The sequence below is a fragment of the Ursus arctos genome, unplaced genomic scaffold (genome assembly GCF_023065955.2).
Source record: "Ursus arctos isolate Adak ecotype North America unplaced genomic scaffold, UrsArc2.0 scaffold_36, whole genome shotgun sequence".
In the NCBI taxonomy this organism is placed as follows: Eukaryota; Metazoa; Chordata; class Mammalia; order Carnivora; family Ursidae; genus Ursus; species Ursus arctos.
The window spans coordinates 15,667,565-15,681,696 of record NW_026623050.1 but is presented as its reverse complement, the minus strand read 5'-3'; the positions used below and the strand labels follow the sequence as shown (position 1 = coordinate 15,681,696).

The window sequence follows — 14,132 nt, the reverse complement described above, 5'->3', positions numbered from 1 at the left end:
AAATATTTAATAATTTAAGATGGTATATTCAAAATTAATTTTTTCATGAGGTTGGTGTAATAAGAGTATATGAAAGAACTTGTACGTCAGTATTTTAGAACATCAACCATAAGTGTTTAGGAAAGAGAGACCTGATTTCATAGTGACTTATGAAGAAACGATCTAGAGGTTTTAGTTCATCTAAACTCAGTGAACAGTGAGATACAATTGCCAAAATGCTGATGACATTTTAAGGTATGTTAATACAATAGTCCAGGACACAGAACATCAAAGTCTCTACTGTACTTGGGCTGGTTGAATCAGATCTACAATATGTTTTTGGTTCTGTGCAGCATGTTTTAAGAAAGATGCAGAGAGGTTGGGATAAATCTAGAAGAAACTGATCAGGAAGAGAGGTCTATTAAATAAGTCATGGAGCAGCTGAGGGGTTTGAGAATGCCTGGATCAGAGTAGAGAAGATTTTGGGAAGTCCTGTGAGTGGTCTTCAAATATTTGAAGGTTTCCAACATATAAAAGGCTTAGACTTGGTGTAAGTGACCATGGGAATGGAATTGGGCACATAGTAAAAAGTTACAGGGAGGCAGATTTGGGTTTCTCATAATAGACCTTTCTAGCAATTCCAGATCTGAAGTAGAAATAGGCTACTTCGTGAGGTGGTCAGTTTTCCATCACAGAAGACTTTCAAAGACAGGCCTAGGTTCCCTTAATCAGAGTTATCTAGAGGGTGGGAAGGTGGACCAGATAATCCCTGAAGTTTCTTCCAACCTCACGGGCCCCAGCATAAACACAGTGTCTGTGTACAGTAGGTGCTTAGGCAATATTTGCCAAATGAATGGATGCATAAAATATCTCAGGGGCAGATATTGTGCTTGATACATTTTTAGGTCATGGGTGATTTTATGGCACTGGCCAGTAATTTCACCTTTATAAGGAAGGTGTCAACTTAGGAAAATGAAGACCTTGGGCCAAGAGAACTTAAAATTTTCTAGATAATTGGTTTATCTGTCTTGTTCTGGTATAATTCATGCTTAGCCTTGTAAGTTTTAGAGCTATTCTGATAATGAGCAATACCTTGCCCCAGTCTAACATGATGCTGTTTCTTTTTCAGGATAATCGTATCCACACATCCAAGTACAGCATTCTTACCTTCTTGCCAATTAATTTATTTGAACAGTTCCAAAAAGTGGCAAACGCCTATTTCCTTTTCCTTCTGCTTTTACAGGTAATGTTTGCGTTGTGTTTCTTCATCATCTGTTTGTTAAAAGTACTCATGTAATTTGAAAAAGTAAGCTAATTCACTCGGCTAAACGTTCATGATTAGGTAAACGTTTCTTATCAGATTCTGAATGTTATTTTTGCTGTTTCTTTTCACAAATGTGGGAGGGCTAGGAATGGGTAAAAAACAGTACATCCATCATTTTAAACACTGAGGTCATTTTAGAATGCAGCTATGCACTTTATTTGAACCAAACCAGAGCCTAATAATTACTGCCCATAGCCGCCTTCTTTTCTTTATCTCCTTCTCCTGTTGACATCGTGGGTGTTGCCAGAGTTGAGGCAGTCTAGCTGAGCAGTACTTAGGGGAACCTAATTGGGCAATTTCATTTGTTTCTAAGAACAATGGCATCTTTCATATATAAAATAAATGATGTATGCTATACCTTCACTGTAGGGTGACTATTTTTTACAGTTTTTGGTGGCTAATTGGTAGTTAATAAACTTCCTTTTTTCTCCCATCTGACTAAAATTTGAGCTTAAATGAAATTTCAGCTTTTACTGATATTTTAGGAAATAAAATGCATAAATGAAAGAATATAGATAAACAGTTCATGAGAGCTGGTCACTTACCTAGTATTTATTTTAGAGTAATATTTATTTATTTATTTATTTATTTATTTATTTATTTATTTAAAAGATTTTATTTATTGATTTGACCGAGAGAGACAGCCAGCGAGAGAGGGAACACAAGCAGGGGGAGTGAGAGAGGAAGCACGCTCCCAGCAGAGAAGCCTGATGTGGGGCTCGATCCCAGAATGCTGGGATCATGCCCTGAGCCACAGGCAGACACCCAACGACTGCGCCACCCAGGCGCCCCTATTTTAGAGTAATTTAATCAGACCAAAGTGGTACATTCAAAATGTGTGGGGCTCTGTGTTAATTTTAGAAGGTAAAACGATGGATTAAATGTACACAGTTCAGATTAATAGCTTTGGGTACTATTTTTACTTAATTGAATAACTATTTGTATTAAGAATCTTTTGGTTGTAAGTGGCAGAAACCTAAATTTGTTTAAGCAAAAAAGAAATATATTTAGGAATATATCTCATTTCATGTATGACTGGATTCATGGGCAAACTATTTCAATACGATGTGGTTTCTCTTTCCTCCATGTTGGCCTTACTCAAGCAGGCCCTCTCCACCTGGTGGCCCCTGAAAGCTTTAGACCTTTATTCTCCTGCTTCAACTCCAACATTAAAGAGAGAGAAAGGGAGAAAAAAAGAGCATGATTTTTTTTTTTTTTGGTTGTTTCAGCAAATCTTGTGATTAGCTCTCACTGGACCATGCTATCCATAAACTAATCATGGTGACCCAAGAATTTGTAGCAATAGTTGTCTTGACCTAGATCACATGCCAAAATGTGGAGCCAGAATGGAATGAGTCTGCCAACATTGTGCTGACAGTAGAAGGGGTGAGATCCTTTCCTAAGGTATACTTGAGAAGGAACGGATGCTGAACAGACACAACAAAACAACAGCAACAAAGCCCCACAGTTAATGTGTATACCTTACAATTTATCGAAAAGACTCTGGAATCCAAGATTTCTTTCTTTCCCCCCCTCTATGAATTTGCTTTTCCTTTCTTTATATAACTCTTTACATCATTCCAGAATTTTGAGCTCATTTCTCTAATGGCTTTCTTATGTATAGTCAAAGGCTCTTGCTTACAGAATTTTATATCTGGAAGGAGCCTTTGGGATGGTTTAGTCCAGCCTCCTTTCTTCTGTTGATCAAGAAATGAGACCCAGAAAGGATAAGGAATGTGTAAAGCTTTTACCACGAGTCAATGATAGAACTAGGACTAGAATCCAGCTTTTCTGCCGCTCAGGCCAATGTTTTTATTGGTACCTTGGAGGCTTTTGAGTTTTTTTTTTTTTTTAATACATTTTATATGGAAGCTCTTGTATAAGATTGGTTTAGTTTAGAGCTGTTTTTGACGGGACCTGATCTCCACATACCACATCCACCCCACTCTTCCCTACCTGATGGCTCTGAAGCAGCTCCATATCAAACGCCATCTGAAAACCACATTTCTAAGAGAGTCCTGTCAACTGTCATTATGTCTCATGTGGGTGGTTTTATTTTATTTTATTTTATTTTATTTTATTTTATTTTATTTTATTTTATTTTATTTTATTTTATTTTTTTGAAAGATTTTATTTATTTATTTGACAGACAGCCAGTGAGAGAGGGAACACAAGCAGAGGGAGTGGGAGAGGAGGAAGCAGGCTCCCAGCAGAGGAGCCCGATGTGGGGCTCGATCCCAGAACGCCGGGATCATGCCCTGAGCTGAAGGCAGACACTTAACGACTGCGCCACCCAAGCACCCCCTCATGTGGGTGGTTTTAGAGTCAAATAGATCTAGGTTCAAATTTTAGCAGTGTAAGTTCTTGGCCCAGCAGGGTGACCTCTCAGGTACTTCATCACAAAATGGGAAAATGACACCTAGGACTGTACCATTTCCTGGCTCCAGGGCACTATTCATAATGTATTGTAGGTTGTGCACTGGGGGTACTAGTTACATGGAATACAAGTCCTATGGGTGTGTGCAAAACAACTCTGGTACAGAATCTACCTCGATGAACTTTCTGAGGGTCAGATGACGTAAAATATGGAAAGTACTTGACACAGTGTTTGGTGCAAAGTAGATGCTCAAAGAATCTCTCTTTTGAAATTGGTGAAAAGTTAGGCAAATTGTTAAAAGTTGAGATGAGAGAGTATCTGAAAAATTTCAAGAAATTTACTTCTCAAGTTGGTATAAAAATTTTATTTTTTGTCAAGTAGCCTGAAAATTCGTTCAGTGACACTTCTATGTGTCTTATAAGTGAATGCAAATACTTAGTTAATGAAAGTTATTCTGCGTTTGCACAAATAACTGAATATAATCCCATTACTTTCTGTGAGTCACATATAATGACAAAATTTGGAAGATGTATTTCCTAACTTAAAAGCCCTAAACTATTTGCAATGTTTGTTTTAGCTGATTCCAGAAATCTCCTCCTTGACCTGGTTTACCACCATTGTGCCTTTGGTCCTGGTAATAACTATGACAGCTGTCAAAGATGCCACAGATGACTATGTGAGTATTTGCTTTTGAGCATTTTTGTGGTCTCAATTTCAATTGTGACCTCTCAAAAATAAAAAAATTGAGATCTGCTTGGAATTTTTGAATGGAGCTCTTTTGGTCAGTCTTATATAAAACTCTTACTCTATTTCTTTAGTGACTAATACGATGTCATAGAACCAGAGCCTGTTTATGTTAAAAGCAAGAGAGCCTGAATAATTAGACTTACTCCTTCATTTTACGGATGAGGAAACCAAGGTCTCTAAAGAACTAGTGACTTGTTAATGATCATACAACCAATTGGTGGTAAGACCACATTTAGAACACAAACTTGCTCCTACCCAGTGAAGTATTATTTATCCTTTATCATATGTTTTTCTCTAAGTTTTGGGAATTGGTAGATATTAGGTACTCTCACATCCTGTGCTCATTATACCATGAGTTGCAAAATTAAATCACTTCAAAAGTCAGGCAATTAATGTCAATAAGTGAAGTATAAAACAATAGAGAATTTTGAAGTCTGCATAAGCCAAGGGAGGTCATTAAAATGCAAAAATTTAAAACACAGTCTTGCACAAACCAAACATTCTAAATTTAGAAAGGTTATATTCTTTTTTTTTTTAATGATTTTTTATTATATTATGTTAGTCACCATACAGTACATCCCCGGTTTCCGAAGTAAGGCTCGATGATTCATTAGTTGTGTATAACACCCAGTGCACCATGCAATACGTGCCCTCCTTACTACCCATCACCGGCCTATCCCATTCCCCCACCCCCCTCCCCTCTGAGGCCCTCAGTTTGTTTCTCATAGTCCATAGTCTCTCATTCCCCCTTCTGATTACCCCCCCTTCTTTATCCCTTTCTTCCCCTACCGATCATCCTAGTTCTTATGTTCCATAGATGAGAGAGATCATATGATAGTTGTCTTTTGCTGCTTGACTTATTTCACTTAGCATTATCTCCTCCAGTGCCGTCCATGTTTTAGCAAATGTTGAGAACTCGTTCTTTCTGATAGCTGAGTAATATTCCATTGTATATATGGACCACAACTTCTTAATCCAGTCATCTGTTGAAGGGCATCTCAGCTCCTTCCACGATTTAGCTATTGTGGACAATGCTGCTATGAACATTGGGGTGCATATGGCCCTTCTCTTCACTACGTCTGGGTAGCTCAATTTTTAACTTTTTAAGGGACCTCCACACTGTTTTCCAGAGTGGCTGTACCAACTTGCATTCCCACCAACAATGTAGGAGGGATCCCATTTCTCCACATCCTCTCCAACAATTGTTGTTTCTTGCCTTGTCTATTTTTGCCATTCTAACTGGCGTAAGGTGCTATCTCAGTGTGGTTTTGATTTGAATTTTCTTGATGGCTAATGATTTTGAACATTTTTTCATGTGTCTGTTAGCCATTTGTATGTCTTCATTGGAAAAGTGTCTGTTCATATCTTCTGCCCATTTTTTTGATTTGTTTATTTGTTTCTCGTGTATTGAGTTTGAGAAGTTCTTTGTAGATCTTGGAAGAAAGGTTATATTCTTACTCTGGGTGATTGCATGTGGCCTAGCCTCAATAATTGTCTATATCCCAATGACTTACATATTTATATTTCTAGCCTAGGCCTCTCCTGTGAACTCATGCCCATATTTCCTATTGTCTATTTTTAACTCATCTATGTCTTTAAAGTGGGTGTCTTGTAGATAGCAAATAACTAGTAATGATTTTTTATACAATCTGAAAAATCTTTCTCTTTTTTAAAGATTTTATTTATTTGACAGAGAGGCAGTGAGAGAGGGAACACAAGCAGGGCGAGTGGGAGAGGGAGAAGCAGGCTCCCTGTGGAGCAGGGAGCCTGATGTGGGACTCAGTCCCAGGACCTGATCCCAGGACCCTGAAATCATGACCTGAGTGGAAGGCAGATGCTTAACGACCGAGCCACCCAGGCACCCCTGAAAATCTCTTAATTAGAAAGTTTAAGCTATTTACATTTTATATGAATATCATTATGATTAGGTCTAAATGTATCATCTTGTTACTGCTTTCTGTATGCCTCATTGGTTCTTCGTTCCATTTTTCTTCTTTTAGACTGAGTATTTTTGTGATTCCTTCTTTATTTTTGGCTTTGTAGGCATATATACAGGGGTTGTTCTAGGGTTTAACTTATAGCCTACCTGAGTTGGTTTGGCTTTGGAACACTGGCCTTTATTCACACCCCTCTGCTAAGGTATATGGGGGATGCAAAAATAAAACATACACAGAACCTGAAGTTAAAAAAGCTTAAAATCCAGCAAGGGAAGATGAGACATGCACACAAATAACAATAATATGACATAAAAAAGTTATGAGTCATAATAAAACAAAGCACCTTGGTTCTTTGTGGGAGGAAGATGCCCTTCAAAGGCTAGTTGGTAGTGGAGGTGGAGTGTGCGAAGGAGAATTCGGGAAGGCTTCATGGAGAAGGTAGGAACCCAGCCCTACTGAGAGTGGTTGAGTATGGGAAAGTGAGATGGGGAGATTTGTGCTTATCAAGTTGGTTCATATGATCCTTCCTCATAGTTGTTTTATGTATAATTTTTTGATAAATTGACAATTTGATGTGACTTATTTGAAAATTATCCATGTATACAATGTCTTCATATACCATGTTTCTGTGTGATGCATATGATGTGACTCTCTTCATTTTTAATGAAGTGCCTAATGTATTTCATGGTTCATATTGTGACTACAACCTTTGAGGCAGGATTTTTAACTAACACACAGGACCTGTTCATAGTAATGAATCATGTCACTTAAAAGTGGTCAACTTGGAATTTATTCATTCCTGTGAGGTTGCCATTGTTCAGAGTACTGTGGAGCTCCTCGTACAGAATTGCCTTCATGGTCAGTGTGCAAGGTACAGAAGAAAGCCAATCTTGTAATTTTGTGTTCACCCAGCTTTGGAAACAAATGCCATTTCTCAGCCCCTAAGAAACATATTTACCCTACCTGATTTCTAAGAGAAGCTTTTGTATATTTCCAAACATAAGACATCTCTTCTTGTCTTTTCTAAGGGTAAATAGCTCCATCTTCAAAGAGTAAGGGGACGTTCCAAAGAATGCACCAAGTAATTCTGGGAGAAGAAATTTTAACAATGATTTCTGTAATGACAACTTTGGAGTAAATGGTGTGTCTTTTCCACAACATCTGATCTTTCAGGGAAATAGTATTTAGATGCTTGAGTTTCTACATATTGGCTTTAAATGTCTTATTCATTATAGTCACAATAATAGAGGAAAATGGTAGAGTAAAAAGAACATGAGCTTTGAAGAAAGACACCCTATCCTGCTATGTTCTGACAGTATGATACGAGTGAAACCACTTCTCTGAACCCTTCCTTGTCTGTATCATGTGGCTAATGACACCAGAACTGTTGGAAGGACAAAATGAGATGCTGTGTGGAAACCACATAGCACAGAGCCTGTTTCATAATGGGTGTACAGTCCATGCTAGTCCTCTGCTCCCTTCCTGTCCTGGGCAGCTCCTCTCTAAGCTTTCATATCTCTTTCTAGAGTAGAAATTGTCAAGAAGAGTGAGCCTGGGCATGAGACTACCATTTCTAGTCCTACCAGATTGTGTTCCAATACCAAGACTTCTTGGCAAAACCTGAGCTGAAGTGAGAGTGGCTTATGTTGAGGCCCAGAGAATAGGCTGCTCAGCTTTCAGGGGGTGAACTGATCGGTCCTTTTCTGTGATTCCCAGCTAGTCAGTTTAGGGGATTATTTTCAGGTTAGATACAGATGTGACTAAATGCTAAGTCTCCTTTTGTCTCTACTGCAGTGAATTCTTTTTTTTTTTTTTTTTTTTTTTTTTTAAAGATTTGATTTTTTATTTATTCGACAGAGATAGCGACAGCCAGCAAGAGAGGGAAACAAGCAGGGGGAGTGGGAGAGGAAGAAGCAGGCTCATAGCGGAGGAGCCTGATGTGGGGCTCGATCCCAGAATGCCGGGATCACGCCCTGAGCCGAAGGCAGACGCTTAACCGCTGTGCCACCCAGGCGCCCCTCTACTGCAGTGAATTCTTGAATATGTTTTTTTTTTCTGATAATATGTATGGGTTCAAAACCCAGATATATCTATCAATCACGATCTTGACAGGAAAGAGATGTCATCCTGAAATGAGTAAGGTTGGAGAAAGATTAATAATGAAGGCACTGTTTCAAAAGGGCAAAATAAAAGTTGTCAAAGAAAAGCACGTAGTTCTGCAACATGGATGGCAATTCTACCTTTCTGTCTGAAGGGGCAGTGGGAGGAAGCAATTACCGTATCTGACTTCTGCTTTTGACAGCTGGGGCTGCCTTCAAGCTAAGTCAGCTTGAAGGAAGCTGGGGGCAGCGGCGGGTGGGGGGAGGGATAATGGATTTCACTCTCCTCTGGCTACTCTGATCTTCTGCCAGAACCACCTATTGGTCAGAGCAAACCAGGAGCCAGAGGGTAAGGACCTTATAGGTCAGCTTCGCATAACAAGGGCAGAGTGGAGAAGATGGAGTTTGGGGGAGCAAACACAATATCCAACACCCTCATCAAAAGCTATACTCAGACAAAATAATATTTCTGTTGTTCTGTTGGGAAGGAGAAATTTGCATGCCAGTGATGGGCTGGCTTAGTTTAGTCCTCTACTGATATTATAAATGTTTTCATATTAGCAAATGCTAAGTATCGTATTTTTCCTGATAGTGTCCACTAACTTGTACCTGGCAGTCAGAGTAATTGCATGCACTGGGAATAGCATAATAGATTGGGATAGGTTTGGGAAGGATATTGAAAAAGAGAAGGACTAGTTGAAACATTTTATATATTGTGATATTGATACAGTGTTTTGAATTTTTTTTAATGAAAAAGCACTAATTTTGACAGTAGTCTTATCTGAATGGCTGTTAATTTATGAGTTTAGTAGAGTGCTCATAATACTTGGATTCTTCTAAGCAGTATAAGATGTTTACATTACTGGAATATACAAAAAGAAATAGTATCACTTGGGCATAAAAAAAACAAATCCATACCAAATGTGGTTCAGTATTGTATTTTGAGTTTTGTTTTAAATGCTCAGTATTTCATAAGATTACTGTTAACAATTAGAATTTCTGGAGAATAAAAATACATGTTATTACAAGTAATTTCTTGGCTTCAAAGAAATCCATAAAAAAGAATGACTGATGTTCCAATGAAGTATTGAGCACATATGTGAGAGAAATGGAAGCCTCCTTTCCTTGTTGAAGATCTCAAAATGTATAGTTTTCTCTGGAACTGTGTGGCAGAGTCAAGAACATATTGTCTTCTTAGAAGCACCTAAAAATGTGTGGGAATTAGAGCATGTGGCTAGGCTTTTTCCATTGGTAACACCCAGAGTAAGGATTAGTGAGAAGGGTATTGATTCACATTTAGAACACATGGAGCTGGGTTCAAGGTAAGCGTAAACTCTGCTAATTTTGGATTGACGGTGTTATTGTCTAAATAGATGAACTCAAAGTATTTTTAGTGCTCCTATTTGTGCTGACGAAGTATGATTTAATATGTTTCTTTTGCAAACGTTTTGACTTTCAGTTTCGCCATAAGAGTGATAATCAAGTGAATAACCGGCTATCTGAAGTGCTCATCGACAGCAAGTAAGAAATAGATTCTTTGGGTTATTTTTAAGATTTCTGGGACCACAAAACAGGTCTTGACAGTTGGTGGCTTTCTCTTTTAATTAAGTACATGTTACTTTTCCCTTTCAATTTACTAAAAACTACAACGTAAGTAAATTTTATCTTCGTGGCTTTTTTTTTTTTTTTTAAACGTTCAGCCAATGCTTGTGCCACCCATTCAACTTCAAATCCCTATGGAGTTTGGTCTGTGGAGCACAGACGCATCACTATCAATTGTTAGATCTAATACTACTTAAAATTGGCATCTATGCTATGTCTTGTATGTAGTCGACATTTCATAAATATATAATTAATTAGTTAATTTCTGGGAAATATTGCTAGAGAGACTTTGACACGTTACTGTATCAAGTGATAGTGATAAGAATCTTACATTTACTTGGGAGTTGAATTTGGAATGGATTAGCCACCATAACAGATTTTTATTGTTTTTAAATTGATCAATATTTATGAGAATGATTCTTGAATTTGAAATGTTTTAAAACATGTATTTATACACTAATAACAGCAGAAACACCTCCAGAAAACTTAGCAAAAGTAAATTTCAAACCTTTATTCCACTGTTTCTTACTCTTTGGCCTTTTTTTTTTTTTTTTGCGAATAATAACGTGACAAAGTAAACTTAAATATACTTTATTCTTTTTTTTTTTTTTAAGATTTTATTTATTTATTCGACAGAGATAGAGACAGCCAGCGAGAGAGGGAACACAAGCAGGGGGAGTGGGAGAGGAAGAAGCAGGCACATAGCAGAGGAGCCTGATGTGGGGCTCGATCCCAGAACGCCGGGATCACGCCCTGAGCCGAAGGCAGACGCTTAACCGCTGTGCCACCCAGGCGCCCCCTAAATATACTTTATTCTGGCAGTCAATCACATTTGCTGATGATTTTGAATCATTTGGATACTGTGAAGAATATAGTTTTTAAAGGAAATATCCTAAAATAATCACGTGAAATGGGAAATTCCAATAAATGATAAAGATGGGACTAGGTGTAATCTAGATAATAATTGGTAGGATTGAAGTAATTAATCTCTTTCCATAACTAGGTGTAATCTAGATAAGAATTCCATAACTAAAATGTTGACTGATCACTAATAATGTAACGAATACGTACAGTGTTTCTGTATTTGCTCCTTCTAGAAAATAGTGTTAAATGCACAATGAAGGCAAATGTTCATACTTTAAAACTACAGTGGTAGAGACAGAACCTCTGAAAGTGTGATTCAAGTGTGACATGGATAAACCATAGAGCTGCCTGGAACCAGGTGGTTCATTTCCAATGTGGGCAGGTTTTTAATTGCTGCCACTATAGTATTGTGTTTAAAAGCACGGATTTTACGCTCGGAGGGACTTTAAGGATGAGTTTAGTCTTGACCCTAAATGATTCTGTGGTCTGGAGCAAGTTCCAAAGAGGTGGTGAATCTTTGTAAGCTAATGTGATGTGTAGCTTTGAGCTGTATTGTTGCATATCTGGACTTTCTCGAGTCTTGCAATTCTGACTGTGTATTAGATCTGCCATTAATATGGTATGACTAATTCCCCAAGGAACATTTGAAAATAAATCTTAATCCTTTGAAGTATCATCTCATATAAAGTATGTTTAAAATATGTACAATTACATAATGCATTTGAAATAATGGCCCTAGCATATCTTTTAATGTCCCTCAAATTACCAGTTAAATCTTGTGGCAATACCTGGGCAGTGATAGATGCTGGGGCCTCTACTTGGAGGCCAAAGGATTAATCCAGGAACTTACGTATTCAGAAATTGGTGATTGTATGCCTTCCACACATGCTAGCTATCGTTATCATTATTGTTAGAAGGAGTATTAGTTTTACTCTTTTGTGGTTTCATTTAGCTTTCTGTTCATTCCTTATGAAGTAGCATCTCTTTGTAATTCCATACGGGTGAGCTTTTGATATGTATTGTTGCTGATCCTATAAAGTCGAAGGGAGAAGCACATATCATTGAGTATGGAGCATTCTTTAGGATTTGGTAAGTTTATAAGATTACCCGTTACTGCGAGCTCCTTTAGGGCAGGGGTCATTCTTGATCACATCTGTATCCCTTGAGCACAATGTCTATTTAATTTTCAGACTGAGCAGTAGCAAGTATCCTTGTTGAAAGACCAATCTTCCAGAGGAGCTTGATATGTTTAATTTTGCTGAGTTCCATTATTGGCCAGTTGCAGTGGCTGGGGTGGTGGTCTTTGTACAATGTACTCAGGCTATGGAGATTGGCTTTCTACTTTTCAGATTTTGAAAAATTGGAGAGATCAAATGGGCTTAGATCTGAGATATCCCAGGGAGCTTGGAGTCCTCCCTTGGAGCCGATGGTTGTAGAGAATACTGTTGGGGCTCTGCCTAGATCTCCACTGTCTTCTGTGCTCATCCCCGGCTTCTGTGTGCATTGTTCATAAGTGCTTGCACCTGCTGTTTTCTTCAGATCACTGCCCTTGAGTCACTGGAGCCAAAGACTGATGGGTGCAAGAGTACGAAAGAGCAGTGCCCTTGCCTCAAGTTGAGCAAGCTATGAGGTTTATTTGTCACCTCAGGCACTCCTTGGGATCAGACACAGGATGGGACTTTGCCCGGAGTCACACCCTGTGTGGCTTTTTCCCTTTCCCCAGTGTTGCTTCTCAGGTTCCTTACCGGTTTCTCCTGGAAAGTACTTTCCTAATGAATCATTTACACATGAATCCTTACCTCAGGATCTGTTTCTAGGGAATCTAATATGAAACAGTAGTTCACGTGTACAAGATCCTATTGCAAAGTTCATGGAAAATACTAGGAAAATGTTTTTGGGTCTTTCTTTGGCACTCGTGGGTCCCAATCCGGGAATAAAGGAAGATGCCTGGAGTGGATCAGGGAAGCCCAGGTGTTGCCAGAGGCGAGTGTCATAGTGGGGTGGGTACAGCCAGGTACTTGTGGCTTCCTTTGTGTGCTCCTAGCAGGAAGTCTTGGACTTGGGGTCTTCGTGCTAGGGCAGGAGCCATCAGAGGCTTGTCTTGGAAAGAGGGGAGGCATTGTCAGCCTAAGGGTAGACATTTCTGAGGGGAAGGAGGTGGGATGAAAGCACCAGTCAGGAAACCTGGGTCCATGTAAGTGATCACTGACTTTGAGCAATTTCAGGGAACCCGGGTCCGTGTAAGTGATCACTGTGTGACTTCGAGCAATTAATTTTCCTTCTGGGCTGTAGTTCTCTCTTCTGTGCTCAGAAGTGAGGAAGGTGGGCAGTTACGTTCAGGTTCAATACTATTTATTGAGCAACTAGCATGTGTGGGCTGCAGGGCTTACACATTTAACTTTCATAAAAAACCCCCAAGGTGTGGGTAATAGGGCTCCATTTTAGAGATAAAGAGATTAAGGCCCTGAAAGGGAGTGACTTGTCCAGGTCCCATGGGAAGTAAGAGCCTACATTAGAATTCTGCCCCTTCATGAATGTTGTGTAAGTATGGACTTCACTATTTTGTATTGGAAGGGCTTTGTATACAATCGTAGGAATATAAGCATAGTTACATACTATAGGTGTAGTTTATCTGTATGTAATATATATATTTGTATTATACACATTACTCATCTCTTTTCTTAGCATTGTGTAAGCTGTAATGCTAAGCCCTGTAAACCTAAGTCACAAAATAATTAGAGCGATAAAACCCTTCCTTTTATAACCTCCTTTTTCAATTTTTTTTTTGATTTCGTTTTTCATATTCCTTTCAAATTAAGGCCAATCTTCTGTATTTGCAATCTGTTATGTGAAAGTGCTTAGGTGATACGTGTTATATTAGCCTTTGACAAAACTTGCTGACTTTAGTTTTAAAAACTAAGGAGAGGTGACATGACTCCATATTGTAGAAATTAACGTGACTGCTGAACAGGAAGTGCACATTTTTGCCTCGAGCTATGATATACAGTAGCCCCCCCTTTCCCTGCACTTTTGCTTTCCATGGTTTCAGTAACCCGTGCTCAACCATGGTCTTGAAGTAGTGATCTACCTTCTGACACATCATCAGAAGGCCAGTAGTAGCCTGATGCTACATCACAGTGCCTGTGTCATTCACTTCACTTCCTCTCACCATGGAGACATTTTATCATCTCACATCATCACAA

At 38.7% G+C, this 14,132-nt stretch overlaps 1 protein-coding gene across 3 annotated transcripts in view; it reads left to right on the top strand.

The window, feature by feature from the left end:
* Positions 1-14,132, top strand: part of ATP8B4 (ATPase phospholipid transporting 8B4 (putative)) — a 226,417-nt gene that overhangs the window by 60,282 nt on the left and 152,003 nt on the right. For all 3 annotated transcript variants that reach the window (XM_026518454.4, XM_026518456.4, XM_044391066.3), the window contains exons 4-6: positions 1,109-1,222; positions 4,258-4,356; positions 9,923-9,984. In XM_026518454.4, coding sequence (XP_026374239.2) covers positions 1,109-1,222; positions 4,258-4,356; positions 9,923-9,984 — 275 coding nt within the window. The remainder of the gene's footprint in view (positions 1-1,108; positions 1,223-4,257; positions 4,357-9,922; positions 9,985-14,132) is intronic.